This window comes from Myotis davidii, unplaced genomic scaffold (assembly GCF_000327345.1).
Source record: "Myotis davidii unplaced genomic scaffold, ASM32734v1 scaffold68, whole genome shotgun sequence".
In the NCBI taxonomy this organism is placed as follows: domain Eukaryota; kingdom Metazoa; phylum Chordata; class Mammalia; order Chiroptera; family Vespertilionidae; genus Myotis; species Myotis davidii.
In genome coordinates, this window is record NW_006300376.1 from 2993659 (window position 1) to 3010888 (window position 17230).

Sequence of the window (17230 nt, forward strand, 5' to 3'; positions counted from 1 at the left end):
GAGGGGAAGACCAGAAAAGATTAAGAGTTGCCAGCAGGAGGGGCCAGCTTACAGATGATGCCCAGCAGCCCGGGAGGGGAGAAGCCACCCTGTGGCACTGATGGTGTGGCATTAAGCAAACAGGGCAATGTGGCCACACTGCACACAAGGTGGTGTTTATTTCCCCTACCATTTTCCACCCACTGGGAACTGGCTGTGTCATCATCTACCTTGCACCAGGGCTGCCAGCCCGTGCCAAGGCCGAGTTCTTGTGTTGGCTAATCTATGGGCTGCATGGCCTGGGGAGGGCAACTCCTCAGATATTTCCTACAAAGGTCAAAAGTGCTACCCCCCAAAGACTGCCCACCTGGCATTCATGTGGCTTTTCTCCCGTGTGGACCAGGTAGTGTTTCTGCAGGTGGGCGAGCTGAGTAAAGCCTTTGTTGCAAGTCTGACATTTGAAAGGCCGTTCTCCACTGTGCACTCGGAGGTGGACCTGGGAAGAAGCCACATGTGTTAGCTCGGCTCTCGGTGGCCCGGAGGACCCGGCATATAGGATGCAGAGATCTTCAGAAAAGCATCGCGATAAAGTCTTATACAGAACAGATAAAGCCCGAGGCTTTGTTTTGTTTGTGCTAAAGGAACAGAAGCTACAGGCCAGCAGGGACTTTCAGCTGATCTTCTAGCGCAAACCCCGTGTTTTCGTCATTCAGAGGAAACTCAGGAGAGGGGAAGTCACTGTCCAAAGCCACACAGAGCCAGAAGCGCCAAAAGCAAAGTCAAACCCACATCAACGATTCCCAACCCGGATCTCACGCTATTGAAAATGAAATTGATAAGCTGTGGAAAGCGAGCTAAATACAAACATGCCTAACACAGGTACAGACACTAGCAGACAGGCAGACTGCTCTGCTGGGAGGCCTACCTTCAGGTTTGAGAGCTGGCCAAAAGTCTTGGAGCAGACATTGCATTCATACTTAATCTTGCCATTCTGCTTCTTGAGGGGATAGGGGAGTGTCTTGTAGCCAGTCATGTTCCTTTTATTTTTTATGAGATTCATGGCCTCATCACTGCTGGGGGCTGCTGCCATCGCTGCTGAGGTAGCTTTGGGCTGCACCACGTGTTCCGCCGTGGCAGCTGTGCCCGCAGTGGGCGACCCACTGGTGGGGCTGCACACCTTGTCCTTCATGCTGGCGGCGGCCCCGGTGAGGGAGAAGGCACTGCGGGGCGTTGGGACCAGCACCTCTCCGGGATGTTCCGGCTGCAGCAACCTCCGAGCTCCTTCCGAGGGCAGCGAGCTGGGCAGAGTGGGCGGGTTGAGCATGGGGTGAGGCAGGCTGCCCCCACCGAGGAGGTTACTGTAGACGGGGTACAGCCTGGGGAAGAGGCCGAAGTTGCTGATGCCATTGATGCTGCCCATGGTGCTCAGGCCGTTACAATTCATGCCGTAGGGGGGCAAGAGGAACCGGGGGTAGTGGGCGTTGTAGGAGGGGATGAAGGCTGGTGGGAGGTGGTGGGGAGGCGCGTATCCAGGGTAAGCACCCAGACCTTCAGAGCTGTAGGGCGCCTTCAAGTAGGAGTAGGAGTCCCGGTGATCTTGAGGCCCCGGAGCCAGAGGCGACACGGTGTTCCCTGGGCTGCTGTGAGGACTGGAGCTTTTGAGGCTTTGGTCGGGGCTGCTTCTTGCTGAGGGACTGGGCGTCGTGGAGGACGGGATGGGGGAGTGAGGGATGTACGTTGGCCTCTCCATCCCATAGGCCAGGGAAGCTTTCAAAAAGTCTTCCGGGAGAGGGGCCCGGATCGGGTACACGACCCGGGGGTAGAAGGGCATTTCGGGGCTCCCGTTCTTCCTGAAGTCGTCCGTGTCCTTTTCTGAAGTGAGGGGTGAAATGTTCGAACGGTAGAAGTCCTTTTTTTTGGAGGGGCTGGAGTCCAATTTTAGGATTTCTTTCACACTGTACTCTCTCTTTGGGGCGTTCCTTGGGCAAAGGTCATTTTTCTCAGTGCTCTGCTGCTTTGGATGGCTCTGTGCTTGTGCTGAAACAGAGAAGAAGGGACGATTACTCAGAGGGGTACAGAGAACTGAAGTGAAATTGCCCAGGTGGCTCTCTCCGCGAGAAAACCTGAGCACCAGCTGGCCACGCGCGAGACACCTGGTTTCTCGGTGCCTCTCATTCTAGAGGGCCCGGCCCCTCGCAGCCGCTCCATTTCCTTCTCAGCACCGTGGGGCACTGGCAGCATCGGTCGCTGGAGCGAACAGCGCCCGTTAGGTTACTTTGTTTCCACTGACAAAAAACACCCCCTTATGATGGAAAAGTGCTGTGCAGGCTAGAACAGGAGCGCTCCCATTAAAATGGGGTGGAAAAATACTGGGGTGGGGGATGTCGTAGGTTAATAAATGCCATTCTGAGAAAGTCAGCACACCCTGCGAACTAGATGTGAAAGATTAAGACTCATTTCAAGTAATAAGCAGTCATCAATTTTCACCTTCGTTCTCATTTAATACGAATTTGATAAAACCCTGTTCAAAACTGTCTGTGCCAAATAGACAGATTAGAAACACAGATGCCACCCCTTCCCCTCGATTTGCTGACAACACAAGAATTTCACCACGGCTCTGTCTGGTCTACCCAGGCTCCCAGCCACGCTGTCCCCTGGAATCACAAGGCATGACACCGTCCTCTGCCAAACCACAACAGGCACTTCCCGAGCCAGTCCAATTACTTAGAGCACCAAAGAAAACAGGCAGCCAAGATGAAAGCATCTATTCCCAAAGCCGGCACACTGTGACTCGGTAAATATACTATTTAGGGACAGCAGCCACGAGGAGGACACTTCCAGACTCCCCAGGCCCTTGCCAGCCCTGCCTCCAAACACACAGCACAGACGGTGCCTTCAGGAAAGCACCGGTCGGAGCAGGGAAACCAAAAATTCCCTGCTCAGCCTGCCTTGGAAAGCAAAAGTAAAACATAGGCTGCTGAGCTGGAGTTCAGGTTCTTGGAGGGCAGCCACTCCAGTGTGAACACCTGCCGCAGCAGTGGCAGCAGACTGAAGGCATCAGCCACGAGAGGCGGGAGAGCTGGTGGGGATCAGGCTGAGGCCTCCGTAAAGTATCATTCATCATCTTTTTTAAAAAAAAGGGTCCCTGTTTGATTTAACTGAGAAGGAACTCCAGGCTTGACATCCGATAGGTCTAGAAATGAGCTCTGTGGAACTCCAGATTCTGAGCTCTTCAAATCCATTCTCTAGGTTGACAGGCTGGAGGGATTCGATTCCCGCGTGAGAGCCCCTCGGAGAATGTTATCTGCGGCTGGCTGTTATCAGTGACTCCGGGTGAGCCAGCGGCCCCAGAGTAAACACAGCCAAGGCACTATCGGGGAAGATGCTGATGGGGGCAGTGATGGAAAGCTTGTTGAGGGAGAGGGATTTCTGAAGCCACTAAACCAAAATAAATATCCCTTTATCAGGCCAATATCGATCTTTCAGTGAGGCCCAGCAGGCAGGAAGTTCAAATTGTCACTTTTGTTTTTTAAAGCCTAAATGGTAAAGGAAGATAGACAATGGAGTTGGAAAACTGATAGGTGAGACATCTATCTCTCAGCCACAGGAAGGAATGTTAGGCAGGCTGAGAAAGAGCGACTCAGAGGCATCCCCATAGGCCCACGTTAACAAAAAACGCCATCCGAATAAAATGAAATACAGACACTTCACCATCATCATTTTCTGCCATTTTTACATGGCAAATTACATCTAAGTCTCTTCCTTTTTCCGGCGGCTTTAATACTCCCTCAATTCTAAAATTCAATAAATTAAAGCGAAAGCAAAGCGTTTAGTCCAACCATAAGCCTTGTTCTTCCTATTTAGTTAGGTGTTCTTACTAAGCACTTCAACAATTCATTTATTGAATTGAAAGAAGCTAATGATTTGGCCAACAAACAAGAAAGTTGTAATTCATCATTTTCTAGGTAAAATATTTAACACAGTGTCCGGCATATAGTAAATCCGCAATAAATGTTTGCTATCTCACATGCCTTTCTAAAAACAAATTTATGTCTTATTCCAAAACAATATCCAGAGGGCAGGGTCGCCCCTCCTGAGGAGCTGTGAGGTGGACATCATGCCATCCACAGAAGGCACATTTTTAAAATCATCCTTGGCAGCTGAGTAATCAGGGGAGCTGGTGTCATTTCTGAATCTGCCACTCAGCAGCAGCTTGAGTTAACATGAAAAGGAAAATCAAGATCTGTTTTTGTTCTTAAATCTTACATGGCTGTAGGCGTACAGAGTCATTTCAAGAGTGAACTGCTTCTGAAGGCTCTGAATGGCTTAATTATGCCGACTCACATTTTCGATCTATAATAAGAACCCCCAAGACTATAAGAAAGAACCTAGAAGTTCTGCAATAGGCAAAACAAAGTCTGTTTTCAACTGAAACTGAGAAAGCAGATGAACATTTAGAAGTCTATAATTTGGTCAACTGTTTTCTAGATGGGTTAGTAAGATAGATAGAAAAAAATACCAAAAAAACTTGGGAGGGGTAGGAGTTAAACTTAATAGTTCCAACTCCTTTTATTTTGTTTGTTGTTTTTTTTTTAAATGCCAATTTGTGATTTCTGAATACTTATTTTTCTTGACCTCAGTTTGCATCAAATCTCTTCTCAACATTCTACCAGTTGAGCCATCACTGCCACTTACAGCCCTCATGGGGATTCTGGCATGGGCCTTTTTTATGCTTGATGCATGGAAACCCAACACAACTCACTTGCAGACACAATCTACCTGTTAGGCCTGATGAAATAGTGGAAATTTTCCTGATCAGAGTCTCAATCATCAGTTACCACGCCTAAGACAACTGGTTTCACAATCGGCAGTAGGAGTCACTTGGCTTAATGTGACTAGTATTGTTACCTCTCATTCTCTACTATGAATACTGGACAATAAAAGGGAACTTGGGAATGTTAGACCATCATTTAGGAAAAAATTCTGCATAAACATAAGGGATATCTGAGGGAAGAAAGGTGTCGTTTCACAGTACACAAGAATGTTGCTTCTGAACACAACGGGTATGCCCGAGTCTTAAAATACTGTGCAAAACTTTTCATTGGGGGATAAAAATGCAAGATTTTAAAAACCTTTCTTTGATTGGCAGAGAGTGAGGGAGGTATGCAAAATCACTGGTTGGTACAAAAACACTGGGATGCATCACCTCAAATGGAGTCTCTGTTTAAATAGAAGAAAACAAAGTATTTCCCTGAACCCATGAATAATTTAGCCCAAGGACTGTAAGGAGACCCCCAAGAAGAAGTGACTTGCTGTGCTGAGAAAGTTAGGAGGAGACTGCCTCTCTTCCATGAAACGCCCTACTGGAACATACGCTGTCTTTTCCCGCCAGGCCCTGGGTACGAGGCCTGGCACATACAGAGGGTGAAAAAGCTGAGTATCTCCTTAGATGCTTGGCTCTGGGACAGGACAGCGATTCTTGGGAGCAGTGAAGAGAAATGAGGGAAAAGAATGGCCACCTTCGCCTAGGACCTGATTGTACCCATCATGCTCATGTTGGAAGCCAAACATTCTAAGGCTTCTTCATGAAGCTCCAGGTGCATTGTGTGTGTGCGTGGGCACGTGTGTATCAATGGGCCACAGACACAAGCCTGTGGGGAGGAGATCCATAATCTTTTATATTCCCCGTTTTTTCAGCAAACTATAAATAGTCTTGAGATCATAAGGAGATGAAGTAGACTTGTGGATGAGCACTAAATAGCTACAGAGTTGGATTATACCTGACTAAGATAAGTTGGTCCTAGAACTGAAGTAAAAAAATCTAATTTATGCGAATATTAATATTATTCCAAAAGTCTCAAAGATGAAAGTGTGAACTAAAACAATTTAGCCTTCATATAAAGCAAAAGGGAAACCATATCAATGATTGATGAAACTGGGTGAAGTGTATCTGGGAATTCTTTGTTCTATTCTTGCAACTACCCCTTAAGTTTGAAATGATGTCAAGTTACAAAAATTTCAGCATTTAGATGTTAAAACTTTTAAACCAAAAGGTCTAAAATTTTACTTTAAAAATTTAAACTTAATTTAAGAAACTGCTTTATTATGTGGCAGTGTAACTGAGAACACACAAGCATAGTTACAACAGGTTGGAATGTTATGGTAATTCTTAAATCATTCATAGAGGTCACCTGAGAAGGACTAAAATGAGGTAGACCTTTGCAGAGAGGGAAGGACAGCAACTTTCACCAAATAAAAAAGTAAAGGCTTATAAATCTAAGGAATTGAGAATTTGTTATGATAAAGTGATAAGTGGCTACTTTAATACTGATCAGGTGATCAGATAAAAGGAAGCTAAAATGTAAAATCTGTTATTCATTTAGAATAATATTTGAAAAATTACAGCTGCGAATTTTTCTAGAAGCAATCTCTTATGTTCCACATCAGACCATAACTTAATAACCAAATGGGCATCTCTACAAGATTTCAATGCATATTTTAAGCACTGACAAATTACCACAAACAAGGGGAGGGGGGGAGGGTGCCTTTTCCCTGCCAAGTCAGCCTGTCAGAACCAATCTCTATCTTACTCCTCCCTGCCCCCTTTCGGATAGATTAGAATTGGACATATATTTCTTCTTGTGACTTTCTGAATTAAACACTCAAAGTAGCTCTTAATATTTTTTTAAATGATCAAGTTTTATAATAGGAAATAGGCACTAAAATTCATCCCTCCCCTCCTTCGGAGGGCCTGGTGTAAGCCACCTACTTGGCCCAACCGATGAAGCCATATAATTAAACAACATGTTATTAGCTCAGAGGGGCAGGACTGACATGACTGGCATTTAACATTTTTTTTGTTCTGTAATCCACTTACTGAGATTCATCATTGTCAGCTCTCCAGGATAAGGGTAATGCAGCCTTTCTGCGAAGTCCCGACAATACCACACAAGCAGCTCCTGGTTGGCAGGAATGGGTTTAATGGTGTAGAAGTAGACGTTCATCCCATTCTGGCACGCAGCCAGGTTTTGCTCTTGGGCGGAGTGCGCCGGATTCACGTAGCGCATCCAGTTGCTTTTCTCCTCGTTGAAGCCATCGATGAAGTGGTGAAGCTCCCCTCTGGAATAGATCTGTCCAAAAGAGAAGACAGACGGGTTGGAGAGTCAGCCCCCGGCACCTCTTAAGAATCAACACAGCAAGCACAGGTGTGACTTCTGGTCCCCTATCACCTAGCTAGAAAAAGAAGCAAATCAGTTTGGCCTGAGTAGTCTTGAATCAGCAGAAATAAGGGCAGAAGCAGGTAAGGCACATTGTCAGTTACCTTTTCCATCTCGGTTTTATCGTCTTCTCACGTATGGGGGGAAAATAACAAAAGGGTGAAACCCAACATTTAAGGAGCTGCCTCAGACGAATGAAAACAGCCGAGTCCTACTTTTGCCACAGCAGCGAATGACAAATGGGTGATGCTATAAACTGGAGTTCCGATTATGCTGACTTTTAATGCTTTGAGTCACTGCGTAGAAGACAAGCCGACTGAGTATGTCAAACCGAGTCTCTCCACTTTTTCTATGGCCTCTGTACTTGCCATTTCCTACACCCCCGCCCAAGGCTTAAACTATGCAAACATCCTCCACCCCCAAGCCTCGGAGTCCAGAAGTAACACTTGTTCATATAAATACTTGGAACCTTGCCTTTTTGTGGAAGCACTGGGTGGGGCAAAGGTGAACTTCACCTGGCATAACAAAGTGAAGGCTGGGACAGGAGCCAGAATCTGACAGTCTCCCAAGGAGTCACTTTTCCTCTTGATAAACATGTTCAGTCTTGCCAAAGGAGGGGAGAGGGAACCCTCTTATCTGTGAGGAGGTTGGCTGAAACGCCACTCACAGAGCCATAGGCATGTGCTTTTGGGAAAAGAACAGGAAGACACCATGTTGTTCTTTAAAGGCAACGCATAAAGCAGATTTCAAAATCTGCCTCGTAGTAACACTACTTCTGTTTGACAGATGCACACAGGCCACTCGGGGGGAAAAGGCAGAGGTAAGAACAGGGAAAATCAAAATATACATCCTTACTGAAACTGCTCCATCATGAAACTCCTTACCCTTCCACAGAAAGCTGCTCTCTCTCCCTCTTTTTAACCTGTACCACACCTTTTTTTCAGACCTAAGACATTTCCTTACACAGCTACAATCAATACCTGGTCATCTGCAACTTGTAGTCTCCAAGCAGTGGGCCACGGCTCGGACCGGAGAGCAGGTTACTGCTTTGTTCTCAGTCACATACTATGTGAGTCTGTAAATTGATTCTATATTTCGCTCAAACGTTATCAGAGATAAAAAGGAACTCTGTCCCTTTAACACGGGCAGTAAACACCAGAATCACTTTCTTTTAAGAGTAACTTCCTGTAAATTGTGAAGGGGGAAATACATGTGGCTTCATCAAAGCAGCTTGTGAGAGCGTTTGCGGTGTGTGTTGTTAAGAGAAAATGGAACAAGGCTGGGTGAATTCTGCTATCAAGAGGGGTTTTCAAGTTTGTTTACTCTGATGTGCAAACTTCCAGGAACATGGGGTTCCATCGCTCTTGCACTCTTCGTTGGGCGGAAACTGCTTTCTAAAGCTACGGGTATGTTGATTCCAGTCAGCCTTCCACAGATTACAATTTACTGTGTCCTCATTCAAAAAAGAATTATTGATGCCATGAAGTCACGCACAAACACACACACGCGAAAATACACATACGTCAAGTGAACACTGCTCCCTGTCGCCTCACTACATTTCCATACATTATCAAGAAGATTAAAAAGTGCTGACTCATAGTACAGTTACAAGAAATGTCACTGGTTTCTCAACTTGCACATCCCTTCTCTTCTCTTTGACTGTGTCATTTGCATGAAACTTTTTTTCTTTCCTCAAACAGATGTCCATATTCCTGCCAGCAAAATCAGGATGCTTTTAACAACATGTGGGAAGTCATCTCCTACAACATCCTTTGTATGTGAAAGACTGATTCAAACAAATCCCCCCAAGGACAGCATTTTAGTTAGAGTGAATCGTGAATGAGCCAGGGAACTGGGAGAGTGAGAGGAGGTTCTTAGGTGTTTCTTGCTTTTGTCAAAATGACCAGGCATTAATGAGACTTATGCTAGCTTCTCTTCATTCAGACCACCGAATGCAGAATTATACACCTCTATGTTTCACTTCTGAAAAGATTTTATTGGCAATAAAGGCAAAAATGCACTAAGATTTTTCCCATTGTAACTCATGTATTTTAAGCATGAGAAAGTTATTAAATAAAAATTGTGAGCACACAACTCTCAGAGCTCTCATCTGCTTGGAAAATAGAATACTAGATTTCTAAAAACACAAAACTTCCAGGCTTTTGAAAAAAGTCTTGTTTGTTAGGAACAGCTTCTGAATGAAGTGTTTTATCAAGATACTTGTCTAAAAGGTAGAAGTGTTCTAGATAAATACTGGTCAAACTAAGTGTAACCCAATTTTTATTGTTACCATGCAACTGTTTCTGAAAATAATTCAAACAATGATTCCCCAATTGTTGTGTGCTTCTTATGCAAGTATGTATAAAAATTTGCTTTTAAATTTTGTAAGAATATCTTTATTTTCTAATTGAGGAAATGAAATATCCTGCAGAAAGCTATGGGAAGATGAAAAGCAGCCCAATTTTTTCTTGTTCACTCCTAATTCAGAGTCTTTTACTCAAGGATTTCATCTAATTAGTCCACCTCTGAGGTCCTTTCTAACCCTGATATTCCAAAGGAAATTGTATTGGCTAGACTTTCGGACTGGATGTTTTAAGAAAGTTTATCATCTTGCATGATTATAAGCATTTCCCCAAAGCTATGGACGTAATCTACCTACTGGCAAATCCAATAGTTTTATGATGCAGACAAATTTAATGTGTTCTTGTTAATTTCAGAGAGAGGACAGGGAGAGAGAGAGTGAGATAGAAACACCAATGATGAGAGAGAATCATTGATTGACTGCCTCCTGCACACTCCCCACTGAGGATCAAGCCCACAATCCGGGCATGTGCCCTGACCGGGAATCGAACCATGACCTCCTTGGTCATAGGTCAACACTCAACCACTGAGCCATGACGGCCAGGCTGGTGCAGATGAATTTAAACAGGACTAGTCCTGAGGTCCATCTCCATTCCCCTAGTGCTTTCTTCTATGACTAGCATTCCTGAATGGCATTTTTTTCAAGATTATTCATTTATAATTATTCTTCCACTCAATTAAAGTTAACTCAGCAAGAAATCTAGAAGAGGTGAAATCTAAGACTTGGTGACTCATTACTACTTCCTTGCAGAGAAATGCAAATGAGCCTACCCTTAAAGCAAGTAACAAACTGTTTCCTTTCTTCACATAGCTCAATGAATTGCAAAAATTAAGATTCACATATAGTCCATAGCTCCATCCTAATCACCTATAACTGTTGTGTTTCTAGGGCCAAACGTTTAGCCAGTTTCATCACCCTTGCTTAGGATTCACTATGTCCCCATGGGGACCTGAATACTTGTGGTGAGGCCCAGTACAAGTTGAAAAAGGAAGTGACCCAGCAATTCTAGCTCTACTTTTTCTTAATGAATCTGGAAAAATTTTCCATACTTACCCGCCAAAAATATTTCCTGTTGGCATTCTTGGGAACTGTATCGTTGGTGTAGATTTCACCTATTAGAGGTCCAAATCTTGTTCCCTTTGGTATATATTCTTTACTTACTACTCCAATAACCTAAAGGAGGTAAAGCATATGAAATAATTACTTTGACTGCAATATATTAATCAATCTTTTTATTTTTATGAGATGTCAAGTGGTAATGCAACCAACAACGACAAATTATGATATGGTGCCTATATAATTAATAATGTGCTTCACCTTACGGGAAGACCATTTTTTTGGAGGGCTGGGTGGGGGGGGACGACCATTTTTAAACTCCCAGATCATAAACAAATATTCAACCAAGCATTAAAATAGTCGCAGCAGTTCTCAACCTGTGGGTCGCGAACAATGAACATATATCCTGCATATCAGATACTTACATGACGATTCATAACAGTAGCAAAATTAGTTATGAAGTAGCAACGAAAATAATTCTATGGTTGGGGTCATCACAACATGAGGAACTGTATTAAAGGGTCGTGGCATTAGGAAGGTGGAGAACCACTTATTCTCCAGTGACTGAGGGTCTTTTATTTTTTATATTAGAAGAACAGAGAGGTAGCCATTCTGCTTTAGAACACAGAATTAGATGGTCAAGGTTAGACCAATTCAGCCCGCTCCTAGTTTCTTATTTCTCCTCTCCTTCAAACCATAAACACAGTGTGCTTGAGGGGAATAAAGTAGTTTTAACCTCAGAAACCAAAAAAATGCTCTCTGGTTGTTCCACAAAGGCCTGAGGAACCAGAAACCAAACACATTCTATTTTTTTTTCAACCCAGATGAGGGTGTTGCTTTTTTATTTTTTTCCGTCATAGCTTGTAAGTTCTCTTTATAAGAAAGATCTTTCAAAGTAACTTTTGTTTTTTTCTAGCATCTTCTACTCAACAGTGGTCAGAGTCCTCCTTTGAAATGAAATTTATACTGAGGAGGGTTGTGGGTTCTGAGAGCCCGGGTTCTAAGATCAGAGGAAGTGACCTTCTCAGACGGCATGTATCACACATTCTGACTTTGTAGGGTTTTACTAAAGAAACATGTTAACTATGCCAGTTCCTCCTTGATCGTAAATTTTTTTAAGGGGGTGAAAAAAAAGTCACCAACCACGAATCAGGAAGCAATTCATCACTATTGACAAAACTCCTCTGTAAATAGTTCTTTATAATAACATTTTGCAATTATAGTTTTGTTTTGGTTTTTATACACTCACTTTCCCATTTTTATTTTCTTCACATCCAAAAAAAGCCTACAACTTAGTTACTAAATGCCATACTGAAATGGACCAAGATGGGAGGTAAAAGACAATATTTGTTTCTAGTTTTTATTATCCCTGGCGGTTCCTGCTTAATTGTGTAACTGAAATGGAGGCTGGAATATGTAAATCAATAAATGTTCACAAAGAAATCTAAGATTTTGGTTATGATATGCACTGACACTTCATTAAATTGCATTAAGAGTTCAAACCTCTGTTTAAATGCATATAGAGTAGGCACACTTCTTTTTATATACATTTCTTATCAGCCAATAATTTTTAAATTTATTTGAATTTTATTTATTATTTTTAATATTTTTATTATTCAATATATAAGCCAATGGAACATACATAGACTGGAAAGACAGAAAAAAATTTTCTACCCCTAACACAAGTTGAAACAAGGTTGGTCAGCTCGAATGTTATTTTTGGTCATTTATGAATTTCTGGCAGACAGGTGAAAAAAGCAGATGTTCATTTCATCCTCTTCCTCTGCCTTCATTTACATCCATCTGCCCTTTCAATCACAGTTCGTCATTATTGGTATTTGTTGGCAGTACAACTACTGGAGACAGGAGTACCTCAGAACAGTCTTAAGATAAAAACATATACTAAAGCTTAAGTGGACTTACTTATTCAGAGGCTCATGGTTTATAATACATCATAGAACCTAATTAATTAGAAAAATTCATGGAATTGATTTCTATGACACGCAAACCATTTGGCATTCATGTTTGAGTGATTGTTCCATAATATTAAAATGACAAACAGGAAAAACAAATAATGTCATTTGTTGGTGAGCCAATAATTAGCAGTTGATATTTTCAACATATCCACTTTAAAGCAGTAATTTTAAGAAAGGTACTCAACTGGTTCATCAACTTTGTTTTAAATTATAGTCTCTGGCAGACAGTGTCTTAGGAGTCAGAGCTTGATTACCAACAAGGAGCCTTGCATTGAGGTCAGGGCTTTTCTTCCGAATTGCCATTCTTTTTAACCCCGGGCCTCTTGGTTTTCAGATACCAATCTCACATTAAGAAAACACATCATGTTCTTATGGACAAAGGCCACCTAGAAATCTAAGGCAGATACAAGCCACCCAATACCTATTTGAGCAATATGGGCGAATCACTGGGGAAGCTATAAGGCACTATTAGAGGTAACTCTTCCCATCTGTAACCTTACAAATGCCATACAGCAGGCAAGACAGGAGAACAACTGGACAGAGGAAGGTGTGTGGTGGAAGAGAGATCTATGGAAATCCCTAAGCCCCAAACAAACAAAAGAACCTCGATATTAGATTAACTTTACAAGTGGGGCAGAGTCTTAATATTTTAATTGCGTATAACACACAAAACTGTAGGATACAAATAAGCTCATGTATGTTGATCAATAGAGACACAAGATCACAGAATTTTTAGGTGGGAAGGAATTGTGTAGCTAATATGCCATCTATATCCGTGCTCAGTCCAATACTCTAATACACAATAAAAACCTTCAAATCCATGTCTGAGACATTATTCAAAGAGGACATAACAGCTGCAACTCCAAGATTACAGTACTCAGCCAGGTAACTAGGAATGGGAATAGGAACTGAGGGTTTTTCTTAAATGGGAAGTGGAAGACTAGGTCACAGTCTGCCTCCCGCCCTGGAAAGATGCAGCCAGACGTGAAGCTTAGCCAACAACATTCCATCCTTGGAGCAGGCACAAGACACAGAGGAGCCTGGTGTGTGCCCTAACTAACCCTTGCAGTGCTAAGAAGACTAAGAATGTGTTCACCTCGGATCAGGAAGGAAGCGTCACTGGAACTGACCAGGGTCCTAAAGAATTTCTGCTGGGGACAGGCTGCTGTTCACCTTCCATAAACCTATCAGCGAGGCCATGCTGGCCTCAACACTTCTTGCCCCCAGAAGCTCTTCAATGTCATGGGTTATGTGAGGAGCCGACCCCTCTGCCACATGAGCAGACCCATCTCTGTCAGTGGCCCCAGTCACAGAACACTCAGGTCGGTGACTACTAGACAAAATGAAGATTTCACAACTTAGGATGGATGAGGTGGGGGTGGGGGAGAAATAAAAATCTGATAGCAAGGAGAATGTAAGTTTTTTGTTTGTTGTTTAAAGCAATTCCTCCTTTAGGGAGTGTATACACACACACACACACACAGTAGTGGGTTTTAACCAGAAACAGCATTCAGGTCTAAATGTGCTGTGAGCATCCTCAGCCCAGATGCCATTAAGATCATTTTAATTACTAGTTATCTCTCCCCTTCCTCACCCCCACCCCCATAAAATGCCTCATTCGATTACAATTATAAGGATTATCTGCAATGAGATGACTAGAACTGTTGTGGACCACGACTTCAGCTGGTAATGCACCTCATTTTTTTAAAAAAGGGGTGGAGCGAATGGAGATGTTTTTAGAAGGTTTCCTCCTTAATTATCTTTGTATTAAAGGAAAGGTTGTAATGCCTCAGTACATGTCTCCCAAATAAAAGGCAGCAGGAAGAAAAGAGAATTGCACATTATGGCAAGACACTCTTTACAGATAGCCTGAGTGAATAAAGGACTTCAAGCCAAGTGGACACTGAGGGAGTCCCCATCATCCACAGGGATGTTTGTCACCACATGGCTCTGGGAGGTCACACTGAGCCACAGCGCTCCTAGAACACGAACGATTTCAGCACAGGCTACCACTTCTAAAATATAAACGTTTAAATGGACCTTTCTGTATTCAAATATTCATAGAAAATTATTTCAGGAGGACAAGGGGAAAATCCCCCTAAAAGAATAACCCATCAGTTAAAAAAGTTTAAACAGTTTTGAATACTATGTCTATATTTGGTTTGAGTTCTGGAAATAGGAAGTAAGAACAGCCTCATTAAAGATACAAAATGATTCTAAACCAACTCTAAAAATGAGGGTCAAGATCAGAAACATGGTTTGTATGTTTTGTTTTTAAACCAAAAGAAAAAAAAAGGTGCTGACACATAGCACAAATTCATAATGAAAAATGGTCTTGCTAAAAAAAAATCCCCAAGTATGTCAGCACAACAGTACATAATGTGGTATCTTCTGCTACTTAAATGAAAACATTTAAAGAAGGGCAAGTTAAATCAGTAAAATCAGTCAGATAAAAACTACATGTAGAAAGGCGCGCTTTTTTTTTGCCTATTTCCACAGCTTGTGGGACTGAAGGACTAACTGAATAATGACAGTGTAAACAGTTCATCGGTCCTAAAGGTCTGTTTGAGAGCTGGTTTGCAGCAAGCACGTCCTCAATGGCCCAATCCAACAGTCCTCCTTCACCACCTTAAGGGAGCTGTCCTTCCCCAAAGTTCAAAAAGGGAGAAACAGAAAAACAGGTACAAATTCCAGAGTGAGCTTCAGACAGTATTGCATTTAAGTTGGTTTCCTGGTTGCTTTTAAGATTAGGAACTGAAGATGTACAATTTTAATCAAGTGTTTCAGTTACATAAAATACGGGAAAAAGAATAAGAGAGTCCTGATCTCTTATTAGGTTAGTGTTGAAGGACCCTCTTTAGGAATACAGGCACAGCATTTTCCCTTTTTCTGTTTTTTTTTTTTTTTTTGGTGTGAACATACTGAAGTAGGGAGTTAAATGTTCAGGAGAAAAGAAAAAGAGCCAAACCAGCTGAATAAAAGATTGGTCTGAAATATGTTCGACTAAAAATAAAGCCACAGTGACACCAAGAGGGGCCAGTGTAGCATAATCAAAGAGCACTAGAGCACTGGCTGGGGAAGTCAGAACTTTGCTCTCTCCAAGTCTCGGCTCTGGCTCTAACTATCCACTTTGGGTAAGTGGCTATCTTTTCGAACCTTGGACTACATGGTCGAAGGGCATTACTAAATGTAGCTATGATTTTAAGTCAAATGATGGAAAATGAAAAACTGCAGCTGAGCACTGAACTGAGGATAAGAACACTGTAGAATTAAACGGCAAAGATCACCCACAGAATAGAAATTTCTTTCAGTCCCAATGGGTGGACAGGGCAATACAGCACAAATGAACCTGGGAACAGACCAACATTTGGTCAAATATGATATGGGGGGGCGGCGGGGGGGGGGGGGGAAAGGGGGGGGGGGGGAACACATTGCCGCTTTTAAAGCCACAGCCAAACCTTAAATACCCAAACAAGTCCTACATTGATTCCCGGGGCCACATAGTAAGAGACTTTCTATTGAGAACAGTGTTTCCTGTAGAAAGAGGTATAATTAAGGCAGATCTCTGGGGTTACATTTTTAGGAATGTTCACGTACTGCTACCATTTAAATTTTGTTTTTTTATAAAACCGGCCTCTGCTCTCCCAGTAGGGAAAAGAAAAAGCTTGCTTTATGATGAAACTCAAAAAGCAGAGTTGCTCTATTTAATTTCAGACAGCTGTGTCTCCCCCTCACCAAAAACAGGGAACTCGGGCACAAACAGGAAAGAGACAAAGTATTTCCCAAACTGGCTCCCTGGATCCTTCCACTGCTGTTCCTTAGGGAAGGAAGAGAGCGACCGGCCATGGCTACCATGAAGAGTCCCAGTACTGAACTGCGGATTCCTACAGCAAAGGATCCCCTTTTCACTGCTCTGTGGAGGCCATCACAGAACTAACAGTGGCTTGAGGTCATGCTGGTGGTGGGAAGTCTGTTGAGCTGTCGATTCCTTCCACTCAGCCCAGTAGTGAGAGCAACTGCGCTAGCCCAACGCTCAAAACAAGAGGTGGTTCTGCAAGTTAATTCACAGCTACACATCACGCCTCGCTGTAATCGTTATATAAAAGGGTACCCACAAATCCTTTGCTCATTCCAAGTTGGGGTTTTCAGCCCCTTTGAAACAACAAAGAGTGTACCCACTTCAGAAGCCAGTAAGGAATCGGCCTGGCGGGTCGAGGCAGCTGGAGCCAAGGGCCGCCTCGGAGCCACAGTGGTGAGCGCTGAGGTCATCCGCACAGAGGACACTTTTACATGACCCTCATCCCGGTTTATGCCATCACTCCAGTTCATAAACACCTCCTGGTTTTGAGAATAATTTTAGAAACCCAGCCAATAAAGCTGGCTCGTTAAAAAGAATAAAGCCATCTAATGATCCAAAGGAGACAAAAGAAACACGGCCAAGTTTTTTTCTTAGAAAAAGTTTTCTCCCTCAAAAGCTGTTGTGCACCTTGGGGGCCCGGGGCCCGTTGGGCCCAGAGTGGCCGGCAGCTCCCTGACAAACCCCACGCTGCAGCTGAGCTTTGCCAAGACATGTCAAGTTGCCAAAAGGTTTAACTGTTTACTAATTAGTATGGAACAGTGGAGGGCTGGAGGAAGTGAGC

The 17230-nt window shown here is 43.1% G+C and overlaps 1 protein-coding gene across 1 annotated transcript in view; it reads right to left on the reverse strand.

Moving 5' to 3' along the window:
* Positions 1-17230, reverse strand: part of PRDM1 (PR domain 1) — a 22492-nt gene that overhangs the window by 3005 nt on the left and 2257 nt on the right. The window contains exons 3-6 of the mRNA XM_015572721.1: positions 10612-10731; positions 6857-7109; positions 905-2016; positions 299-475 (exon numbers count right to left, since the gene is read on the reverse strand). Of these exons, the coding sequence (XP_015428207.1) occupies positions 299-475; positions 905-2016; positions 6857-7109; positions 10612-10731 (1662 nt within the window). The remainder of the gene's footprint in view (positions 1-298; positions 476-904; positions 2017-6856; positions 7110-10611; positions 10732-17230) is intronic.